A 19,737-nucleotide genomic window follows, 5' to 3' on the forward strand; every position below is an offset into this window, starting at 1 on the left:
GCTCAGGCTTGTTTCTGTCATGTTTCTGAACTGATGAGCTGACGTTATGCTACAGATCAGCTGAGATGACATTCGGAGTGGTTCAAGAACTAAGCAGTTGGTGTAGATACTGATTACATTTTATGACAGGAGAAGTGGGAACATGCACTGCTAATTGAGCAAAGTATATGACTCACTGCTCGAAATGTAGAAGTGCCAGTGCCAGAAAAAAGTGGCAAAAAAAATGCACTTTTCATCCAATTGTTTTTGTTTTAAATTAGACTATTCTCACATCTTGTTTTAATTCCTTAAATGATTTGCTGAACATCACTACTCTTGTATTTTGTAGAACATAGGCTAGGCCCAAATAGTTCTCCAATGTATTGCGAATCCTTTTGAATGTTAGGAAATGTTGTCCTAAAGCATTTTTTTTCTCATTAAATAATTAAAGAGAATTTTTATTAAATTGTGTTAGCAATGTTTCATTAAATGGTTTCTCAGAATTACACTTGATAGGCACTAGAGGGAGCTCTGGGGTCATGTCAGTGGTGCCTCAAACTGAATCACCACACTGCTTGAACATTTTGTGTATTGATTATAGAATGAGATTCTGTTGTGTTGCATTGATGCCCTCCAATAACTTAATAATCTTTGTTTGCTGAAATCCTGTCTCAATCTTCTTGTGCGAGAGAGAGATATATATATATATATATATATATATATATATATATATATATATATATATATATATATATATATTTTATATTAAGTATAGTAATGTATTGGAAAAATGGACAGTTAAAAATGGGATTGTATGGTAAGAACAAAAATGAGAGCTATGTGACAGTCTTGGACACTTTCTGGAAGTCCTACTAGGATCCGTCTTGGGAATAGACAACAGAGCAGCTTCAAACATCTGATGTGATAAAAGCCTTTAAGGACTTAGGACTGCACCACTGTTTCCCAGCCATATACCAGCTGTTATATTTGAGGTTTATCACAGTTGATTAAGATTTTACTGTAGGGCTGTAGGACAATATTAAGGCATTATGGTATAAAGACTTGTACAGTGGCACTTTAGGACAAAATAAGCCCTGCAAGCTGACTTTATAACTCCTTTTAGAGGAGAACCCTGCAACAGGAATATTATTTACACTAGATTGGTACGTATTGAAGATAACTTGAGATTGCTAAACTTACTTTCTGATAGTTGTATGGAAGATAATGTCCTTCATGAATGTTTGTCTTGTCATCCTAGAATCTCTCTGTGTGCCCTGAGGATGAATCGATCATCATGTCCTCTTTTGTAAATACGATGACATCCCTGAGCGTAAAACAGGGTAAGGCAATATATTAATGAAGCTGTGTAGACCTCACAAAGTAAATTCAGTTGTGATATAAGACACGCTTTCATTTGCAGCAATAACTTTTGTACCAGCCTGTTTGATCTGTCTGTATATTCTTCTCCTGAACAGTCTATGGCTTCTTGTAGGACATTACTCTGGAGGTGATTGAGTGCATAGCTAATTCTCTGACCACTAAACACTTAAATATTACACTAAATACACTAAAAATATTATTCACATGTTAAAATGTTAGTTTTAGTATATATGTTTGTCTCGGTTTTTTTTGTTTTGTATTTTTGTTTGCCCTTGCTTTAAATCGGATGCTAGACTCATTTCTCTGCAGTTGCTGTAAAATGTCCCAGGTGTTAGCTGGCTTCTCTTTAACAGCTGGTTTGCATGGCTCTAGTTTAATCTAAAGTGCGTAGCAATATTTGCGCTAAATAGTGTGCCCCATCATCCCTGGTGAGGAGAACGTGCTCATGGAGTGTTAACAAATCATGAAACCTGCTTTGCATTAGGAGCTTATTTAAGTAAATAACACGTCGGCATGGTTGGGTCATATGGGACTCCCCTGGTGCTTATAATTTTGGCATGCTTGGCTGTTAGAGGATACTTAAGTGATTTAAAAGTGAAGTGGTTGTTTTGTTGCAGTAGTTTGTCACCAAGATAACTCCACTTGCTAATGTTTCATGAACAACTATATTTAAGGTAATGTTCGTGTGAGACTAGAACTACATCAGGGCAAACAATGGGCAGAAATAAATACTTCAGGACCGTAATATCTGTACATTAATTTGAAATGCAAGTCAAAAGAGGCAAACAGCTGCAGGTCCGTTCACCCAGTGGCATGAGCTGCCTGTTTAATCAAAGTTCTCAGAGCAGGATAGCATAGTTGGGCTGCAGTGCATAAACCACGCATCGCACCTGTCAATGCACATATGCAAATTCAGAATTGAGTAGAGCACAAGCAATGGAGGAACGTCGTATGGTCATGAATTATCCTTCACCCTGTTCTCGACAAATGGATGAGTGCACATGTGGCACCAACCTAAGGAACTGATCTAGAACTCTATGCTTGTCTCCAAAAGTGAAGGGTTTCTGTGGTTTTGTAATGTAGTGGTTTTGGTGCAGTCATTTCCTTAGAAGGAATGATTAATGCTAATCACTACTTTATTATGGTATGGAGTGATCATCTTCATCCCATGTTTCTTTACTGATGGAAGGGGCATCTAGAATGACTGTACCTCAAATCGCGAAGCATGTGTGTTCGTCCAATGGTTTTGATTAGTATGACAGGGATGTTCTCCATCATTCATGGCCTTTCCAATCATCCGATTTTAACCCAACCAAGCTTTTATGGAGATATTCTGAAATGATGCTGGAATAAGATATTGATATGGTGAATTCTCAGAAATGCCTGTTTCTACACTTTAAGCTTGTTTACAGCCAGATATGCACAAACCAGGCACACCACCCAGCATATTCATACATTATACTTATATACCTGGAGTGTATTAAAATACTACTTCATTGCTCTAGAACAACTTTATGCTACAATGTTACTGTGATAACCACAAAGCTGTGTTTATTTAAGAGTTACGTATGCTGTCATGTTTGCAGATGTTTAACCCTGTAGTGTAGACTGTATGTGTATATATATTATATAATTTATTTTTGCATACTTTTTAAGAACAATTCAATTGTTTTCACAATCATTATTTTTATTTCTTTTTTGTAATTTCAATTTCCTTTTGCGAAGTCCATGTTTTAAGATTATCTAAAAATGTCTCTAACATAGATGAGTACTTGGATGTACATAGTGAATATTGAATATTCCGTGACTTGTTTGTTTTTTGTTTTTCCCAGTTGAAGATGGAGAAGTTTTTGACTTCAGAGGAATGCGATTGGATTGGTTTAGATTACAGGTAATTGTTTGTTTTTGTTTAGAAGTTTTGATTTTGTCTGATTGTCAGGAGCAAAGGACACTTATAGCAGGTTGTTTTATACTTTATTTTAAAGCCAATTATTGCAAATACTTTTTCTATATTATGATGCCACTTTGCAGGGTCAGCACTACAATTGGGCGGTTGACTAGGACACCAGTGATCAGGGGGTGCCTAAAACACTAAATGACATAATGTCACTCATCCAGTGATTGTAATGTCTCTGCTGCACCGCCACACAGAGTGCTGACCACTGACGTGACTGAGCATCAGCTAGCAGCTTCTTACATGTGATGCTGCAGCTGCTTCATGTTAGGATTACATTGAGAATCTGGCTCTTGGCTATGATGTCACATCCCCAACCTGAGCAGCCAAGGATGCCCCCCACCTCCCAAGGTAGGAACCAGCTTCTCAGTGGACAGAGGTGCCCTCATGGCTAGCGCTGGCCCTGCCACTGCGTATACTTGTCATACTCTCACTTCCTGCTTATTGATTCTATCTTGCTTATGTGCTTAAAATAATAATTAGGTTTCCTTTACACTGAATACAATGCTTTTATAAATCTGTTGCTTTTGAATTGAGATCTGTTTGTTTAATACTATACATGTACTGTTTTCAGGAGAAGGGAATGAAATAAAACATGCCATTTATACTGAAAACATTTCTCATATTTACAAAAAGACAAACATTTACTTATGTGAACACGCTAGTGAATCTAGTATGAAAAAGCATTTTTTATTCTTTATGTATTTTTAAAAATACCCATAGCCTTATTATCTGCATCATAGCAAATTATTTTTCCTGTGGTATTAGCCACTTGGGGGTATATTTACTAAACTGTAGGTTTGAAAAAGTGGAGATGTTGCTTATAGCAGCCAATCAGATTCTACTTACCATTTATTTAGTACATTCTACAAAATGACAGCTAGAATCTGGTTGCTATAGGCAACATCTCCACTTTTTCAAGCCTGCCGTTTAGAAATATATACTCCTCAGTCTCTGCTGGAAATAGATTGAAAGACTAATGTACATTTGGAAATATTTCTCCTCCACATTAATGAAAACATATCGAGCTCTTGATATTTATGTATATGTTTGTGAATATTAATCTGTAGTTCTTTCTATAAAACTAGTATTTTAAGATTGGTGACCTTTTATTACAAAAAAAATAACATGAAGGCAAATCACTTTAAGCTTTTCTGTTTAGAAACCGACATTTATTCTAACAATAAATTAAGATATTTATGCATGTTGGGATATTTTGCCTATATCATGTCAAACCGCGTATCTAAGAAAAGCTATGTTCAAGCATATATGTAAATTACACGTTCCCATTATCCAGTATGTTATACAATTTACTTCTCCACATTTTTATAACACTAATTGCTGAGCAATAGACACCCTTGAGAATGATTTCTACACAAATGTCCCAATTCTTGGAAACGCAGATGCAGATTTGTTACGATGCCACAAAGTTCTGAAAAGGTCTTTTAAGCAGAACCCTTTAGTATGTGGAACAGGTTCAGTTTGACATTGTGGGCAATATTTACTGTCTAATTTCTGGGTGATATATGTCAGATTAATGTTTCTCTCAAAAGAGTACTGTTCATTTGTATTACAAGCTGAACAGCAGGGAACTGTTCTGCAGTGCCTCCATCAATTGCTCTTCTCAGCCTGCAGTAAATGATTTGTGGCAGCACACAGCTCGGAGGAAACCACTTCCTCATAAATCCTTTATAAGGTGCCATCTGAAATTGTACTTGTTAGAGGATTTTATTTCTCCAGTTTTCTTTGCAATTGAACACTAAATTAGAATGTGTTATTAGAGTTATGAAAAAAAAATCTCAATTTAAAATCTTGGCATAAGTTAATATCGTTTTTGTGGACACTACATTTTAACATAGTTACTGGTACTTTCAAAAGTAGCATAGAAACCTGCAGGCACAGTCTTGCGGTGTCGTTCTAGGCATCACCAAGCTGCTCAGTATGAACAGTGGCCTCGGTAATTGATTTTGTGTAGACAATTATTGGAAAACATAGTTTGCACTGTCATTTGGATAGCTAATTAGGCCGTTTTAGACCCCATTGACCCTAAATTGATTCATGTTTGTGCATAAACACACAGCACATTGTGATAGCCATGTAATGGGTAACCATCAGATGTTTCATCATCATCATTTATTTATATAGCGACACTAATTCTGCAGCGCTGTACAGAGAACTCGCTCACATCAGTCCCTGCCCCATTGGAGCTTACAGTCTAAATTCCCTAATATAGACACACACTAACACAGACAGAGAGAGAGACTAGGGTCAATTTTTGATAGCAGCCAATTAACCTACTAGTATGTTTTTGGAGTGTGGGAGGAAGCCGGAGCACCCGGAGGTAAACCCACGTAAACACAGGGAGAACATACAAACTCCACACAGATAAGACCATGGTCGGGAATCGAACTCATGACCCCAGTGCTGTGAGGCAGAAGTGCTAACCACTAGGCCACTGTGCTGCCCATATGGGATTGATGCTAGTCGCACAGTGTCTGCACCTTGTATGCAGGCATGTGACCTCTCTTAATGTAGCTCTGTCTGTGTATGGGCGGACAGAGATCCAGCCAGTGTATAGCTTTTATTTCCATGAAGCACCTGCACTGTATACGGTTTGTTGGTTTTGCACCGTTGTGGAAAAATGCTCAGAGATAATATAGGGGAAATAAGATACCCCCTAATTCCAGTTATCGGCACTGTTTTCATTTGTTCAAACATAACCCGTCCAAGAAAAACACTTGCCTTGCCAAAAACCTGATTGTCACATAGTAACGCAAGGACATTTCCCTCCATCTACCCCCATTCCCCTAAATCTTCTTCTTAAGAAAATTTTTCACAGATACTGAAAGTGAGTTATGGGCTCCAGTTGTCCCACGTTAAATTGGAATGAAGAACCACTTCTTTTTTTTTTTTTTTTTTTTTTCAATGTCGCACATTGTTTTACAAGTAAGACATTAAAATGATTGCCAGATTTGGAAGCAGAGATATGTTGGCTGGAGCTTGAATGTAAGAATTGCACTAACATCTGTGCAACAGTAGCTGAATAGTACTTTGTCTTTTCTGACCTGAGAACGCTTTGATGATTGCAGAATGGCTTCCGCTTGTATTATTTTTGGCCTGGAAGCTAGGAGGCTGTGCATCAAAATGCATAATAGTTTCAACAAAAACAAGCCGGCCTTTTCTCGGTCTTCTTTCAAGGAGGAAAAAAAAATAAACCACTTTAAAGTCAAGCTATCTGGGCATTTTGTCTTTGTTTTTGAGATAATGGTGAAACCATGCTTCAAAAGATGTGCTGACAAACCCTAACATCCCACTCGGATTGAGTCATGGAAATCCGCAGAGAGCATTTTAACAGATTCAGAGCTGCTCGAAATGAAATACAGAGCAACTTAAAGCCGAGGAATTTTCATCAGAAGTGTCTGCCAAACGTCTTTTTAAGCTGCTTTTTTTTAAAAAAAACAAAAAGCAAAAAACCCAAAATCTGAGCTTTATTCTTTGAACAATGGCACTGTAATCCCCACAGAAGTCAAATCTCAGGGTTTCTTAGTAGGTTTTGTACAGTATGCTGATCACTAACGCATTGAAAAGCTGGAGGGGCCCAGGCTGATGATAGATTGTGTAGCTGTGGTAGATTCAGACAATGAAATTCTTAATTTTTAAAAAAATATTTATTTGCCAACAGGTCCTCTATTTTCTCTTAGACTCAATATTTTCAATACTATCAAATCATTCCTGTAAAGTATAGACTAGAGTATCTTTTTATCCTAAATAATGCACATTTGGTAACGTAAATGTTTTCTGATTGCATCTACCATGATCGATACATGTTCCATTTCTTAAATCTGTATCGTCTTTCATGCTGACACATCCAGTTGCTTTTCTTTGCCTACTAGTTTAAAGAGAGAGTAGGCTCTTCCCTCTGTACTTTCAGTACATGATATAAGTTCATTACAGCCTCCCTCTGCATTAAATATAGTCCACTTAGAGAACCCTGTTATGTAACCATTCCAGTGCCAGAGGTCGATTTAAAATCACTACCTGAGCCAGGTAATCTTTTCGGTGAACACAATCCTCTTTAACAAATATAAACTGGTTGGCCTGTCATATTTATGTTTTTATCCCGCGATCTCTTGAGGATTAAGTCTGCTTTTCTTTTACTCTATGCTGTAAGGTAGTTATGTGTGTTTAACGTCAACTCAAGTCTTTCCCAATTACTTTGATACATATTTCTCAATTGTAAAGCGCTACGGAATTTGCTGGCGCTATATAAATAAATGATGATGGTGATATCGGAGACTGTCTTAGCATATATAACCAGCTTGGCAGTGCTTATGTGCGAAATGTTTACAAGAAAAATGTAATTATGAACACAACAGTCCGGCTTCCACAAGGCAATTTTCTCTAAGATACATGCTGTTTCTTTTATTAGCTTTTCATTTACCTTTTTTTAGAAACCTTATTTGCTGTTACTTTTGGACGTTCTGGGTTCTGAAGCTTTGGTAGAGTTTTACTTTCTTTGATGCTTCAATTGAGCTTGTCCCGATTATCTTTAAAATGGGGCCACATAATGTATGAAGCACCTAACAAGCATATAGGACCGATTGGGTGCAACATATAATGAAAAGCAATAGGCGGTAGATTCCTCCAAGATGAGCTTGGAGAATAAATAACTATATAACAGATGAAAATAGTACAATTGGGGACTGTCATATAAAACTCTGCAGAGTTTATGCTCCCTAATGTTTAGGGTATAGCCCAGTGTTTGCTAACCTGTGACACTCCAGGTGTTGTGAAACTACAAGCCCCAGCATGCTTCACAAATATATAGCAACTTATTGCTTGAAGGGTATACTGGGACTTGTAGTTTCACAACACCTGGAGTGTCACAGGTTAGCCAACACTGGTATAGCCCATACTAGTATAGGCAATATTAAGGTGGTGAGTTATTTATATTGTAGATTGCAAGATTACCCTAAATTGATTTGCAAAAGTAATAGTTCAAAGAGGACCTGACACAATTGAGATTATAACTAAAAACTCTGAGGACTAAACAAAGTAAATTGGTCTAATGTGCCTTAAGAACCTTATGATTGGAGCTACTGTCTTACCTGTGACTGGTTGTGCTTGGCATGTGAGCTTTAGGTAATGGGAAATACATGTATTTTCCCTTAATGTTATAAAAATTGATATAGCAAATAGCCTCCTTTAAATTCAAAAGAGGTATTCCTTGGACTATTTTCTAATGACCAATATTTTATGTACAGATTGATTAGGGAATGATTCACATTCCATGCAAATATCAGATCTTGTTAATCTTAAGATCTATAGTATAGTCTGGTATTGCATTTCATAACATGACTTTATTTCCTCAGGCCTACACGAGTGTTTCCAAAGCGTCATTAAGTCTTGCTGACCACAGGGAGCTAGGAAAGATGATGAATACTATAATATTTCATACAAAAATGGTGGATTCTTTAGTTGAAATGTTGGTGGAAACATCTGATCTCTCCATATTTTGGTAAGGTTGTATTAGTGAAGTATATATGTGTTATTACATTAATTCACTTGTGATCTTTCTACCCTAATGTGCCTGCCTTTACGTTTATTGCTTATATCTATTTGTATTATTGATGTGTGGAGCCGGTGCATGCCCTCACTGAGCATGTTTAATCTGCATTGGAAACGGAATTGACCAGGGTTTGTTTTTATGTATTGTCTTTTTTGGTGTGTGTTCTCCTGTTCAGAAGTGGGCTTAGCTCACACAATTAAATATAAACCCTCCAAAACTAAAATGTTTATTTTGGAACATCCACTTAAATTTGAGAAATAAAAAATGCACTACATTAAATGGAAATTGGCTATGTAAAGCTATTTAGTCTGTTCTGATCCTAAACACCAGAGATGAGCGTTCAGAAGAATATGTTCCTTATTCTACCATAAAAGTTTCAGAAGGTTTGGTCCTTAAGTGTTCCCAGTCCTACCCCATATACACCAAACAATTGAAGGAATTGTCCATCATCCAAGCTCTGTTATATCGCTGGAACGTTGCCTTTCTTTGAAATGACTCTTTACAATGCAAAACTGATTTTGCTCTGTTTCACTGCAACCTTGTTATTTGTTTTTTATTGTCTTTTTTTTTTTTTTCTTTTCTTATTTTAACTAACCACTGTCTCTCAATTAGTAGAACAGTGGAGTTTCCCACCAGTAACCCTCATAGCTCAGGATATATTTACCCTTGCCATTGCCCAAATGCCTGATTCTCTAAAGACTGGAGATTCATGTGTTGAATACAAGTAATACTGCATGTGATTTATCAAAAAGCAATTGTTTGGACAGAGCCAGTCTTTCTTTCATACTTGTACTATACTTTTTTTTTGTAGACAGCAAGGGTGAGTATCCTCTTGTTGTGGGACCTCATTTCATAAGATGTTAAATGTTCAGTGAGACCGCCTGCATTGCAACATCAGGTTTTTGTGTGATGAGCGTTTTCAAAATTAGTATTTGTTTAGTCGAGAGAGAGTCTGGCGCACATTGTCCTGTAAATGATCACTGCACAGCCCACTTTCGCATTATTTTACTCTGCCTTTGTCCAGACCAATTATATTCTTAGTGCTAAGAGGGTAGGTCTAGTTTTGTGGGTAAATTAAAGACTAACTGTACTTCATGCACATCTAATTCATAATCATTATGCATTATAACACTGTAGATGCAGATGTTGATCAAACAACTAGGGGCTGGCAATTTGTTTGACTTTTCAGTATCGGTGTCAATATAGTCTTGATATGTCTGTTTGACAACCTGAAAACCTCAACTAGCTATTTCAGCCAAGTTCAGTTGTTAATGTGAATTTTGGGTTAGCCAGTTACATATAACAGGCAAAATACTAAACCTCTAATTCTTAGCACTAGAGAACAGCTAGGACACTTGCCATATCGGTCCTCTGCTTCCTCAAGACCAGTGGTGGGCAACAGGCAGCCAGGTTAACCTTCACCTGCTGCCCCTGGTTCTCTACATCCATTCTGACTTTGCTTTGTCATGGGCACGTGTGGGAGGTGCGAGAGTTTGTGGTAAACTTCTGCAGTGCATGTGATCTATTTTGGGCCAAGTGACTGGTCTTGGTGGTAACTGGTGGAAGTCTTGAGCAAGTCCGGGCACGTGGGGTGCATTTTGGGGTGAGTGATGTGGGGGTGCCAAGGTCAGGCGTGGGGGGGGGGGGGGGGGGGCTTTTTTGTTTTTCTTTTTGTTAATTCTTGAAATTAAAAGTAATGTTCAGGTCTTTTGGACAGCCACATATGTGGTCCTCAAGATATTGATATTTCGTTGCCCATCAATGCTCTAGACCAATGCAGGCCAAAGAATGCCCCTTTCATGAACAGCTATATTAATGTTAATATACTAATAGCTATACTAATTAACTATTTGTGTAACTACTTGCTCATTGAGTGAGTTACAATTTGCTATGTGTTTAATAAAAGAGTCTAATGTTTAGCTTTTACAGTCGAGCATTTGAGAAGATGTTTCAGCAGTGTTTGGAGCTGCCATCGCAGTCAAGATATTCAATCTCATTCCCTCTCATATGTACTCACTTTATGAGCTGCACTCATGAGCTTTGCCCTGAAGAGGTAACTATCATATTTATTTCTGTTTTTTGATTTGTTACTTTTAATGAGTACCTGTCACCAGAAGGGAGCATGTGGTTCTATATTTTTGAAAATATGATTATTTTTTGATAAGTGTTATTAAATCTGTTTCTCCCCACCATTCTATCAGTAGAGGGGTCACATTGTAGGACACCCCAATTACTAAATATCAGATGTGGGCGTGCTTGGTTTATTTGTAAAGGTTACCTCCACCTAAAATCACAGCATGGACTTGGCAAGGGTCATAGCAACTGACATTTTCAAATTTAGTGACTTTGGGGCGCTCACATGGGAACTTTAGAATATTGTGCTTTACCAGCCCAAAATGTGTGGCGCAATCATGCTCCTATACTAGCACAAGAGCGTTCAGGTGTAGGAGGGCTGAGTGCAACGTCTTCATAACTAAACACTGTGATGTGCTTACCTGAGAGAGTATATATTACGGTGCGGCGCACAGGGAATTTTTTGATCGTTAATATCATTGGAGCTTACAGTCTAAATGTTTGATCAATTATGATAAATTTATCAGCAAATCTACATAATTAAGGTTTAACAAAGCAGGCAAATTGCCTTGTGTAGGTTTTAGTTATTTTAACTTTGTTTTAAGTAGATATTTTAGTGTTTAAAGTTGGGAGCTGCTGGCTATGTTATTCTTGGAGAACCACTTTAAAAGATTCTTCTTTTTTGAAACATAAAAGAATTATAACCAAGCTGTGCAAGTTATGGAAAATGATGAGGTTTTGGCAGCTTTTAAATATAAACTATACATTGAAATTGTGTGTGAGTCAGAATAAAGTTGTAGCTTGTTTAACATAATACAAAATCTTCCATTGAAAGGGCAGAATTGGTTCTTGGAGTGGGTCTTTTTCTGTGTTCTAATCCATTTTAAAATTAAACAAATAAAATCACATACTAGTTATTCCTCAATGACAGAAATAAAGAAAAGCAAAAGTTAAAGTATTTGTGGTGTGAACAAAATTGGATATGAAAAAGTCTAACACATATTTATTTAAAATGTTAGACGCACATACACATAACACAGTAACATAAAGGCTGACACAGGGGCCTCCAAATAGAAGAGCAATCTCCTAATAGGGAGAGCATTGAATTCATGGACCTTTGCAGTAATTACTTTATACCATGCAATATATAACAAATTACTTATGTGGAGCAGAGTTGCAGCTGGAAAGTTAACAGATGCTGTAATTCATGGAATGTTATCATATCCAGTCAGGCCTGCTATAAAGTAATAAGCTGAAGAATAGCAAAATGGACCTATGTTTATATCGCACATACTGGAAATGTATGTTAATAAAGCGTTGTTTGGCATGCACAATGTTTACAGTGGTAATAAATCCTTACTGAACATATATATACTTAAACCACATTAGTTATTACGATGTGAGCACATCATACAGGCCATTCAGAAACATACATTAGATTAAAGCTAATATTTGAAGCAATGCATCCACTTCTCTGCATCACTCTTAGCATCTATCTGTTTACAGCAAACCTATATAGCTGTTACTATGAAGTAGATCCTATAAATGTCTATCAGTATAATGAAAACCTCATAGCTAAAATGGGTCGAATCCACTCGCCTGACCTCCCTTCATAACAGATTTCTTATAGTCCTGGTGTGCAGCATAAACACGTCACTGTTTGCTCTTTAGATTACTGACCATGTCTTCTCTTCAGAGACATCATATTGGAGATCGCAGCCTGTCTCTATGTAACATGTTCTTGGATGAAATGGCAAAACAAGCTCGGAATCTTATCACTGACATCTGCACAGAACAGTGCACTCTAAGTGATCAGGTGAAAAGCTTTAAACCTATGCTTGCTTCCTTTAACCGTTTCTGAAACTGAATTTAAGGGGAACAAAGCGAATAAATGAACTTTTAATAGAATAATGCATAGTGCAAGAGTCGTCAATACATGCCTTTCAAAGTGATTCAGTATATATCCCAAATAGGCAATGCCATTAAGGTATACAGGTGTTGCTGAAGAGATTGTCTTTTAGCTGTGAAATATATGTATAAATGAATGACGATGATCCCAGTAAATATTGCAGTAATGCTGTGTATATATATATATATATTAACCAGTTTAGTCCCTACAAGTTTTAAAATATCTTTACTTTTCGTCCCTAAATTACTCTTTGAAATGACAACATTGTTGTAAAATCTTTAACCTATAGACCAGCTTTTATTAGTAGGTTCTTTTGTGCTGTTCTTTGAAATATCATTTTAATTTCCATCTTACTTTGCCCCTTTCTGTTGTTGTTTTTATACTTTATTACTTGGTAAACATATTGACTTTGGCCTAGCAATGTGAATACTGAGATAGAATGCCCACCTGAGCACATATAATAGATATCAGCTGCCTTGGTTCCAATGATACATTTTTATTATTCTACTGTAGCTGCTGCCAAAACACTGTGCCAAAACAATCAGTCAAGCAGTGAATAAAAAGTCGAAAAAGCAGACTGGAAAGAAAGGAGAACCTGAGAGGGAAAAACCCGGAGTTGAAAGCATGAGAAAGAATAGACTTGTAGTAACAAAGTAAGATTCACTTCCATCTTTTTTGTGTATACTATTCTGCCTTTAATATGCATTTTTTTTTTTGCAAGATTATTGTGCCATTCATTCTGATACTTTGCCATGTCAGGTGATGGCAGAACACTTGGCATCAGGTTGCATTATTCTCTACGTGTCAGTCAGTGTGATGATGATAGTCATAAAAGGGCTAGAATATGCTGTCACTAATGATTCCATGGAATGGGCAGCTGCAAGTCTTGTATGAAAGCACGATAATAATACTCACTGTTTAATCACTGTAAATGTAAATGACTTAAGAATTAAGGACCGAGTAAACTTTTTTTTTCTTATGTGCATTACACTTAATGTTGTTCAGAGTAAAGATGCACATACATTTGCCACAAGTAACAGCGTGAACACAGCTAAAAAATGGCATCTATTCTGGTCAGCTGCTGATCAGGACGGATGGTTAATTTGGCCACATTGAAGCCCAAACACCTTATTTTTAAGCCGTTTTCTCCCTGGTTTATTAGAGTTGGTAGAAATATGGTCATTTTATCAATTTGTATCATAATTGTGCCATAGGTTGGTGGTGCAATTTATAGGTATAGTTTGCAGCAAATTTGAAATTCCCTTTATAGTAAATTGAGGTTAAGGGATTAGCATATGTACTTCATGTTGATATATGCCCGATGTTTTATGAAGAGGCATAATTGTTGATGATAAAGTAAGCATTGTTGGTGAAAAGTTTTTTTTGTATTCATAATAAAAGCAATACTTTTTTTTTATTCCCACAGCTTGGATAAACTGCATACGGCACTTTCAGAGCTCTGCTTTTCTATTAATTATGCACCGAATATGGTGGTATGGGAGCATACGTTCACTCCAAGAGAATACCTGACCTCACACTTGGAAATTCGCTTTACCAAGTAAGTGTTGAGTACCTGGTATGAGACTCCAGCTTTTAAGGAGTTTCCGAAAAGTAGAAACAGCTACTTCACCTGTGACGCTGCCAATACATAGTAAAAATATTTTTACGAGGTAAAATTGTGTGTGGAATTTAAGGGCTATCTCACATCTGTTATATGTGTGATTGGGATTTGATGGAGGCTTTAAATGGAATGTACTACTTGAAAAGTGAATAAAATTGTAGGTAATGGAAGTCTTACTTGTAATGTCTAAAACGAGGAAGGTGATGCTTGAAGTCTGGAACGGCCTCTTTTCACTGACCTCCATAGTATGATCAAATGTAGATTGAAAGCACCCACAAGAAAATAATTTCTTGCTAGATATACTGTAGCTTTAGTTGTGTGCTGACGCTTTGGTATTCACTGCAGTGGGCAGGTCAAATAATCTCAATACCCACCGGTCCATCCATATCCCACATGAGTCAGATTGACAGCAGGATTTAACAAAGGGATTATGGGACAGCTGTAAATCAATGGTGTGACTATATATACTAACACCTTTTACAGGAGCTAGGTACATTTCTGGCATCACACAATAGTAGTATACATTAGCTTAATTTTTTACTTTTTTATTAAATTCATAATCTCATTTTATAATATGCAATGCCTGCAATAGATCACAGTAACATATTTCCTTATGAGCTGTATAGAATGGTTTAACATGCTGTGAATAATTAAATAAATTGGCCGTTCGTCTGGGCCGTATTGTTAATGCTAGTCCATGTATTTGGCCCACAATTGTGTTTTTGTTTGGCATTCCTAGAGATGTAGCTAAAATAATAATCTATTTCCCGCACACAGGTCTATTGTTGGTATGACTATGTACAATCAGGCCACACAAGAAATTGCAAAACCCTCTGAGTTATTAACCAGTGTAAGAGCCTACATGACTGTGCTTCAGTCAATAGAAAACTATGTGCAGATTGACATCACAAGGGTTTTCAACAATGTTCTCCTTCAGCAAACACAACATCTGGACAGCCATGGAGAGCCAACCATCACCAGTTTATACACTAATTGGTAAGTACTTATACTGGCCGCTTCTGGAGATGCCTTTCTCCACATATTAAGTTGTGTATCCCTTTATGGACTCCCCTCAAATAAATGTCAACTGTCGCTGTTTAACCTTTCTAACTTCCAAATTCCTTTTTTCTGTGCATAGTGAAGGTTGGATATTTACAAACACAGGCTTGGCTTGCTAATTTACTATATGAGAAATAGAATATCTTCTATTTGTCCATCCTGCTGCCACTCTACCCCATTTCTGACCCATCAGTTCACTTTTCCAGCTATTCCCTACCATTCCCTACTCTCCCACCTTTGTTCTTTGAAACTTTTTTTTTTTTTTTTTTTTAACGCCAATTTTTATTGAAACTTTATCAGAAGTATATAGGGTACAGAAAGAATAAAGGGAAAAGGAAGTTCAAAACAAGGTGAAATACATGGAGGGCACCCCCACACTGGGGGGAAGGAGTCATTCAAGTGAAACAGCGCTCTAATATCAACAATGTTTATACAGAAAACGACAAACAAATTTACAGCAAGGCATATAGTCCTACATTATGGCAGTATGAAAATATTCATAGTATAGCAGGGACGCAGGGGGTGTGACATGTTCGTTGGTCTGGGAAGATTCTATGACGGCCTCCGTAGATGTCCTTTGAAACTTTTGTGTTGTGTGCCCTTGATCTCTCATTCCATATGCTTTGCAACTTTCTCTCCTCACTCCTGACCAGTGTCTTAAGCAAAGTTAATGATTTGTATAAGTATACTTAGAGTGGAAAATAATGAACGATCATCATAATAAAGCAAAGTGTTATGTTCTGGACATTCCATCTTGTGTACATGGCCAATCCCCTGACAGCATTTACCCAGTCGTACCAAACACTTCACTTTTATCTACCTCCATGCTACTCTATCCGTGACACTGCTTGCACAGTTCTCTCTCGAGCTGTACCCGGTAACAAACACGAATACTCAGCTGTTCAACCCATGTCCTGTACTTTCTCTCCATAGCCGCTCGTCCTTTTTCCTGTCTGCAATCTTTGTTAATGGATACTAAAATTATTATTGCTTCTGGAGCCAAATATGGGCCTGCATTTCCTCCACACTACCTATGACCCCTTTGTTATGCCCTAAGATCTGTCTGTTTGGCATTACACTAAAAGAAAATTTAAGTAACCCACTCTTCAAAATATATATTTACTTTAGCCTCCCTAGCTTAGGTTATTATAGCTAGGAGATGGATGACTACTGAACCATCTAGTGTACCTCACTGGTTCAGTCTAATTACTGAATTATGAAGGCATGAATGTATGAAAGTAGAAAAGCCATCCATAAATACCATAAGATATGGCACCACTGGTATAAATCAAGTTATGTTATCCACCATCATCAGGATGATATGATGGATTTGGAGAATCACCAGATGAATGGTTAGCTCTCGGCGCCCCTATGCAGCTTCAATAAATTTAAACTGGAGTGCAATAAAAATACTATGATGGTATCAACGGCCTAAAAGTTCACAAGATATCGCTGTATAATGTTTATAGCAACATAGGCAGGGATAGATGTTTATTTAAATTGGATGTTAGATATGTTATAACTAAAAAATCTCAGTAAAAATACTTGATTTAAAAAATATTATTGCTCTTTGACATCGTGTATGGTTGCGCTTTGCTAATGATCCAGTTTTATGCAGTTTATGAAACAGATTTTGTAGATTATTTTGGCTGAATATTGGTTGACAAGTTTTTTGTAACTTGTGTTGATCGTTAAAGGTGAGCAGCTTAGAAATAAGCATTTTCATGTTTTCTGGTTTTCTTTTAGGTATTTGGAAACACTACTGAGGCAAGTTAGCAATGGTCATATAGCTTACTTCCCAGCAATGAAAGCCTTTGTAAATCTGCCCACAGAGAATGAGCTAACCTTTAACGCTGAGGAATATTCTGACATATCTGGTGAGTGAGATAAGATATGGAGCAGTAGCAGTTAGGAAGGATCTGTGTACTGTATGTTTAGCACAGAATGTTCTATTTGCGTCTTACTAGAACATTCAGTTCATATTTTATAGAGTGTTCCGTCATTGTTAAATGAGTCTGCAAAAAGTGACCTAGCGATTAAAGGCAGGTATGGTAGTCCTGGTAGCACAAACCCTGTTTGCTGGCTTAAGTGTGAGGTCACCTTGATATTTTTAATCTTTAGGCCAGTTATTCCCAACTACAGCAGGCTGTTTTGGGTGTTTCACGTGAATTTTTACGTAATGTGAGAACTTTTAAAACAAATCCACAAAGGTCACATGTGAAGCCTAGTTTATGAAAGTAGCGCTAATTCTCATCTGGATTTCACAATTTTTCTGGTTTCATTTTTTTTTTATTATTATAATATAACATTCGTGCCACCAAGAAACGAATCTGTCTCATCAAGTTGTAACACCTGCTCTATACACTACTTAGGGTGGTGGGAAAATTAAAATATAAAGAGTGGGGGGGAAAAAAAATCCAATCTTGTTTTTAGATGTAAGCCTTCCTGTTTTACAAAACTATGTACATAAGCTTTAGTGGTTCCGGAAGGTGTATATTCTAATCATAAACATTGTGTTGTGATCCATCTGCAGAAATGAGAGCACTCTCTGAGCTCCTGGGACCATATGGTATGAAGTTTCTCAGTGAAAGTCTCATGTGGCATATTTCCTCCCAAGTGGCTGAACTGAAGGTACTACATCCATTTTAAAAGTATATGTATATGATATGGTCTTAAATAACCTTTTTTGTGGGTAATGTGTATTTGTTAAATATTTATATTGGTGTTTATTTGAGGCCATAAATGTTAGCTCTCCAGTGTAAAGCTTTATGTAATTTCATATTATTAATCTATGCATCATAGTTTCTATTAGGGATACACGAAGACCAGGATTGGTTATGGATAATGTTGAAGAGTTTGGGGGATCAGTGATGATCAGCAGATATTACAGTAGTAATGTTAGCATTTTGTAGTACATGATTTTGATATTTGAACAAGTGTTCACTAAACCTTTTAAAAGATAATACATCTAAATCTAGAGTAATATTACTGTTAAGTTTTTTTTCACAGCATTTGCTATTGGCAATAATTACTTTATACTTTGCTACCAAATGTTAATTCTATTTTTAAATCTAATCTAATTTGTTGGGTTTTTTTTCCCTTTCTTCCTTTGCACAATTTTGGAAAGACAAATAGTTTTTTACGGTTATTGGCTGGCTGGGGGAACTGTGTGGCGGGAACTGTGTGACTTTAGAAGCAAAGGCCTCCATTATAGTTTCATAATTGCAACTCAAGGCTTCCATAGTGGCCTGGCATCCGTTTATTAGTAAAGATGTGTTGTATCTGTTTATGTGTAGATTGTTCTGATGGTAGAACATGAGGGCTGACATGTTTCAGGAATCACACCATCACAAATCCAGGGATGGTTTGTCAAACCTAGTTCTCCTTCTACGGAAAGTGTTTGAACAACTTTGGAGGAAACAAGCGAAGAGCCTGTTGCCGTCCCTGTAACTTTTAATATGTCTTAGAAATCCATTTGCTTTTCACCCTTTTTATTCCATTTCATATTAAGGAATGTCATTCTTGATTTCTTTCACTTGTTCATCTCTTACCACTTAAGTGGAAATTTAAATATATACTGCCTTTTGAGACACTCGTCAGTCTTGGAACAATTGTAGGGTGATTTTATTCTTGTGGTCTGTGGTTTAAATTTTATTTTCAACGGCTAGGTACTAGCAAATGCTTATATCGAGGACGTTGGCCAAGGGGCTGTCACTCTGGGCTTAATTAATCCATTCATCTGTCAATATTGTATCTAACCTTTATTCTGCCTTTTGTTAAGCACTTTTTGCAGAATGTTGAACTGGATATAATCCACCAAAGTGCCCTCATTCTGCTTGATTATGAATTCAGGTTCCAACCTGTCAAGATGTTGGTCTTTGTCCTTCATTTGATTGGCGGTCACACAACAGACATGTTGACAGATGTAAAAGTGACCATTCAAAAGTTCAATTCCCACTGTGATTTAAAACACACACATCGTTTTACAAGACACTTATAGCTTTCCTTTCCCCTACCCACATTGCATGCAGTAAACTTGTGTGCTTATTTAATTATTGTTTTTATTTATAAAGCACCATAGGTTTTGTAGTGCAGGATGCAGAAGCAAGTAACAAATATGAGGTAATAGATGAGTGTGAGTAATGCTATAGGGACTCACACAGTGCAGCAAACGACATGACAGCATGTATGAG

The 19,737-nt window shown here is 36.9% G+C and overlaps 1 protein-coding gene across 3 annotated transcripts in view; it reads left to right on the forward strand.

Moving 5' to 3' along the window:
- NCKAP1 (NCK associated protein 1) overlaps positions 1–19,737 on the forward strand; it is a 78,687-nt gene that overhangs the window by 47,664 nt on the left and 11,286 nt on the right. For 2 of the 3 annotated variants that reach the window (XM_075180487.1, XM_075180489.1), the window contains 10 exons: positions 1,238–1,319; positions 3,192–3,250; positions 8,686–8,831; positions 10,803–10,935; positions 12,652–12,771; positions 13,378–13,517; positions 14,291–14,422; positions 15,263–15,481; positions 17,291–17,421; positions 18,078–18,175. In XM_075180487.1, coding sequence (XP_075036588.1) covers positions 1,238–1,319; positions 3,192–3,250; positions 8,686–8,831; positions 10,803–10,935; positions 12,652–12,771; positions 13,378–13,517; positions 14,291–14,422; positions 15,263–15,481; positions 17,291–17,421; positions 18,078–18,175 — 1,260 coding nt within the window. The remainder of the gene's footprint in view (positions 1–1,237; positions 1,320–3,191; positions 3,251–8,685; positions 8,832–10,802; positions 10,936–12,651; positions 12,772–13,377; positions 13,518–14,290; positions 14,423–15,262; positions 15,482–17,290; positions 17,422–18,077; positions 18,176–19,737) is intronic. The other variant, XM_075180488.1, reaches the window with a different exon arrangement.

The sequence above is a fragment of the Mixophyes fleayi genome, chromosome 7 (genome assembly GCF_038048845.1).
Source record: "Mixophyes fleayi isolate aMixFle1 chromosome 7, aMixFle1.hap1, whole genome shotgun sequence".
NCBI classification, from domain to species: Eukaryota; Metazoa; Chordata; class Amphibia; order Anura; family Limnodynastidae; genus Mixophyes; species Mixophyes fleayi.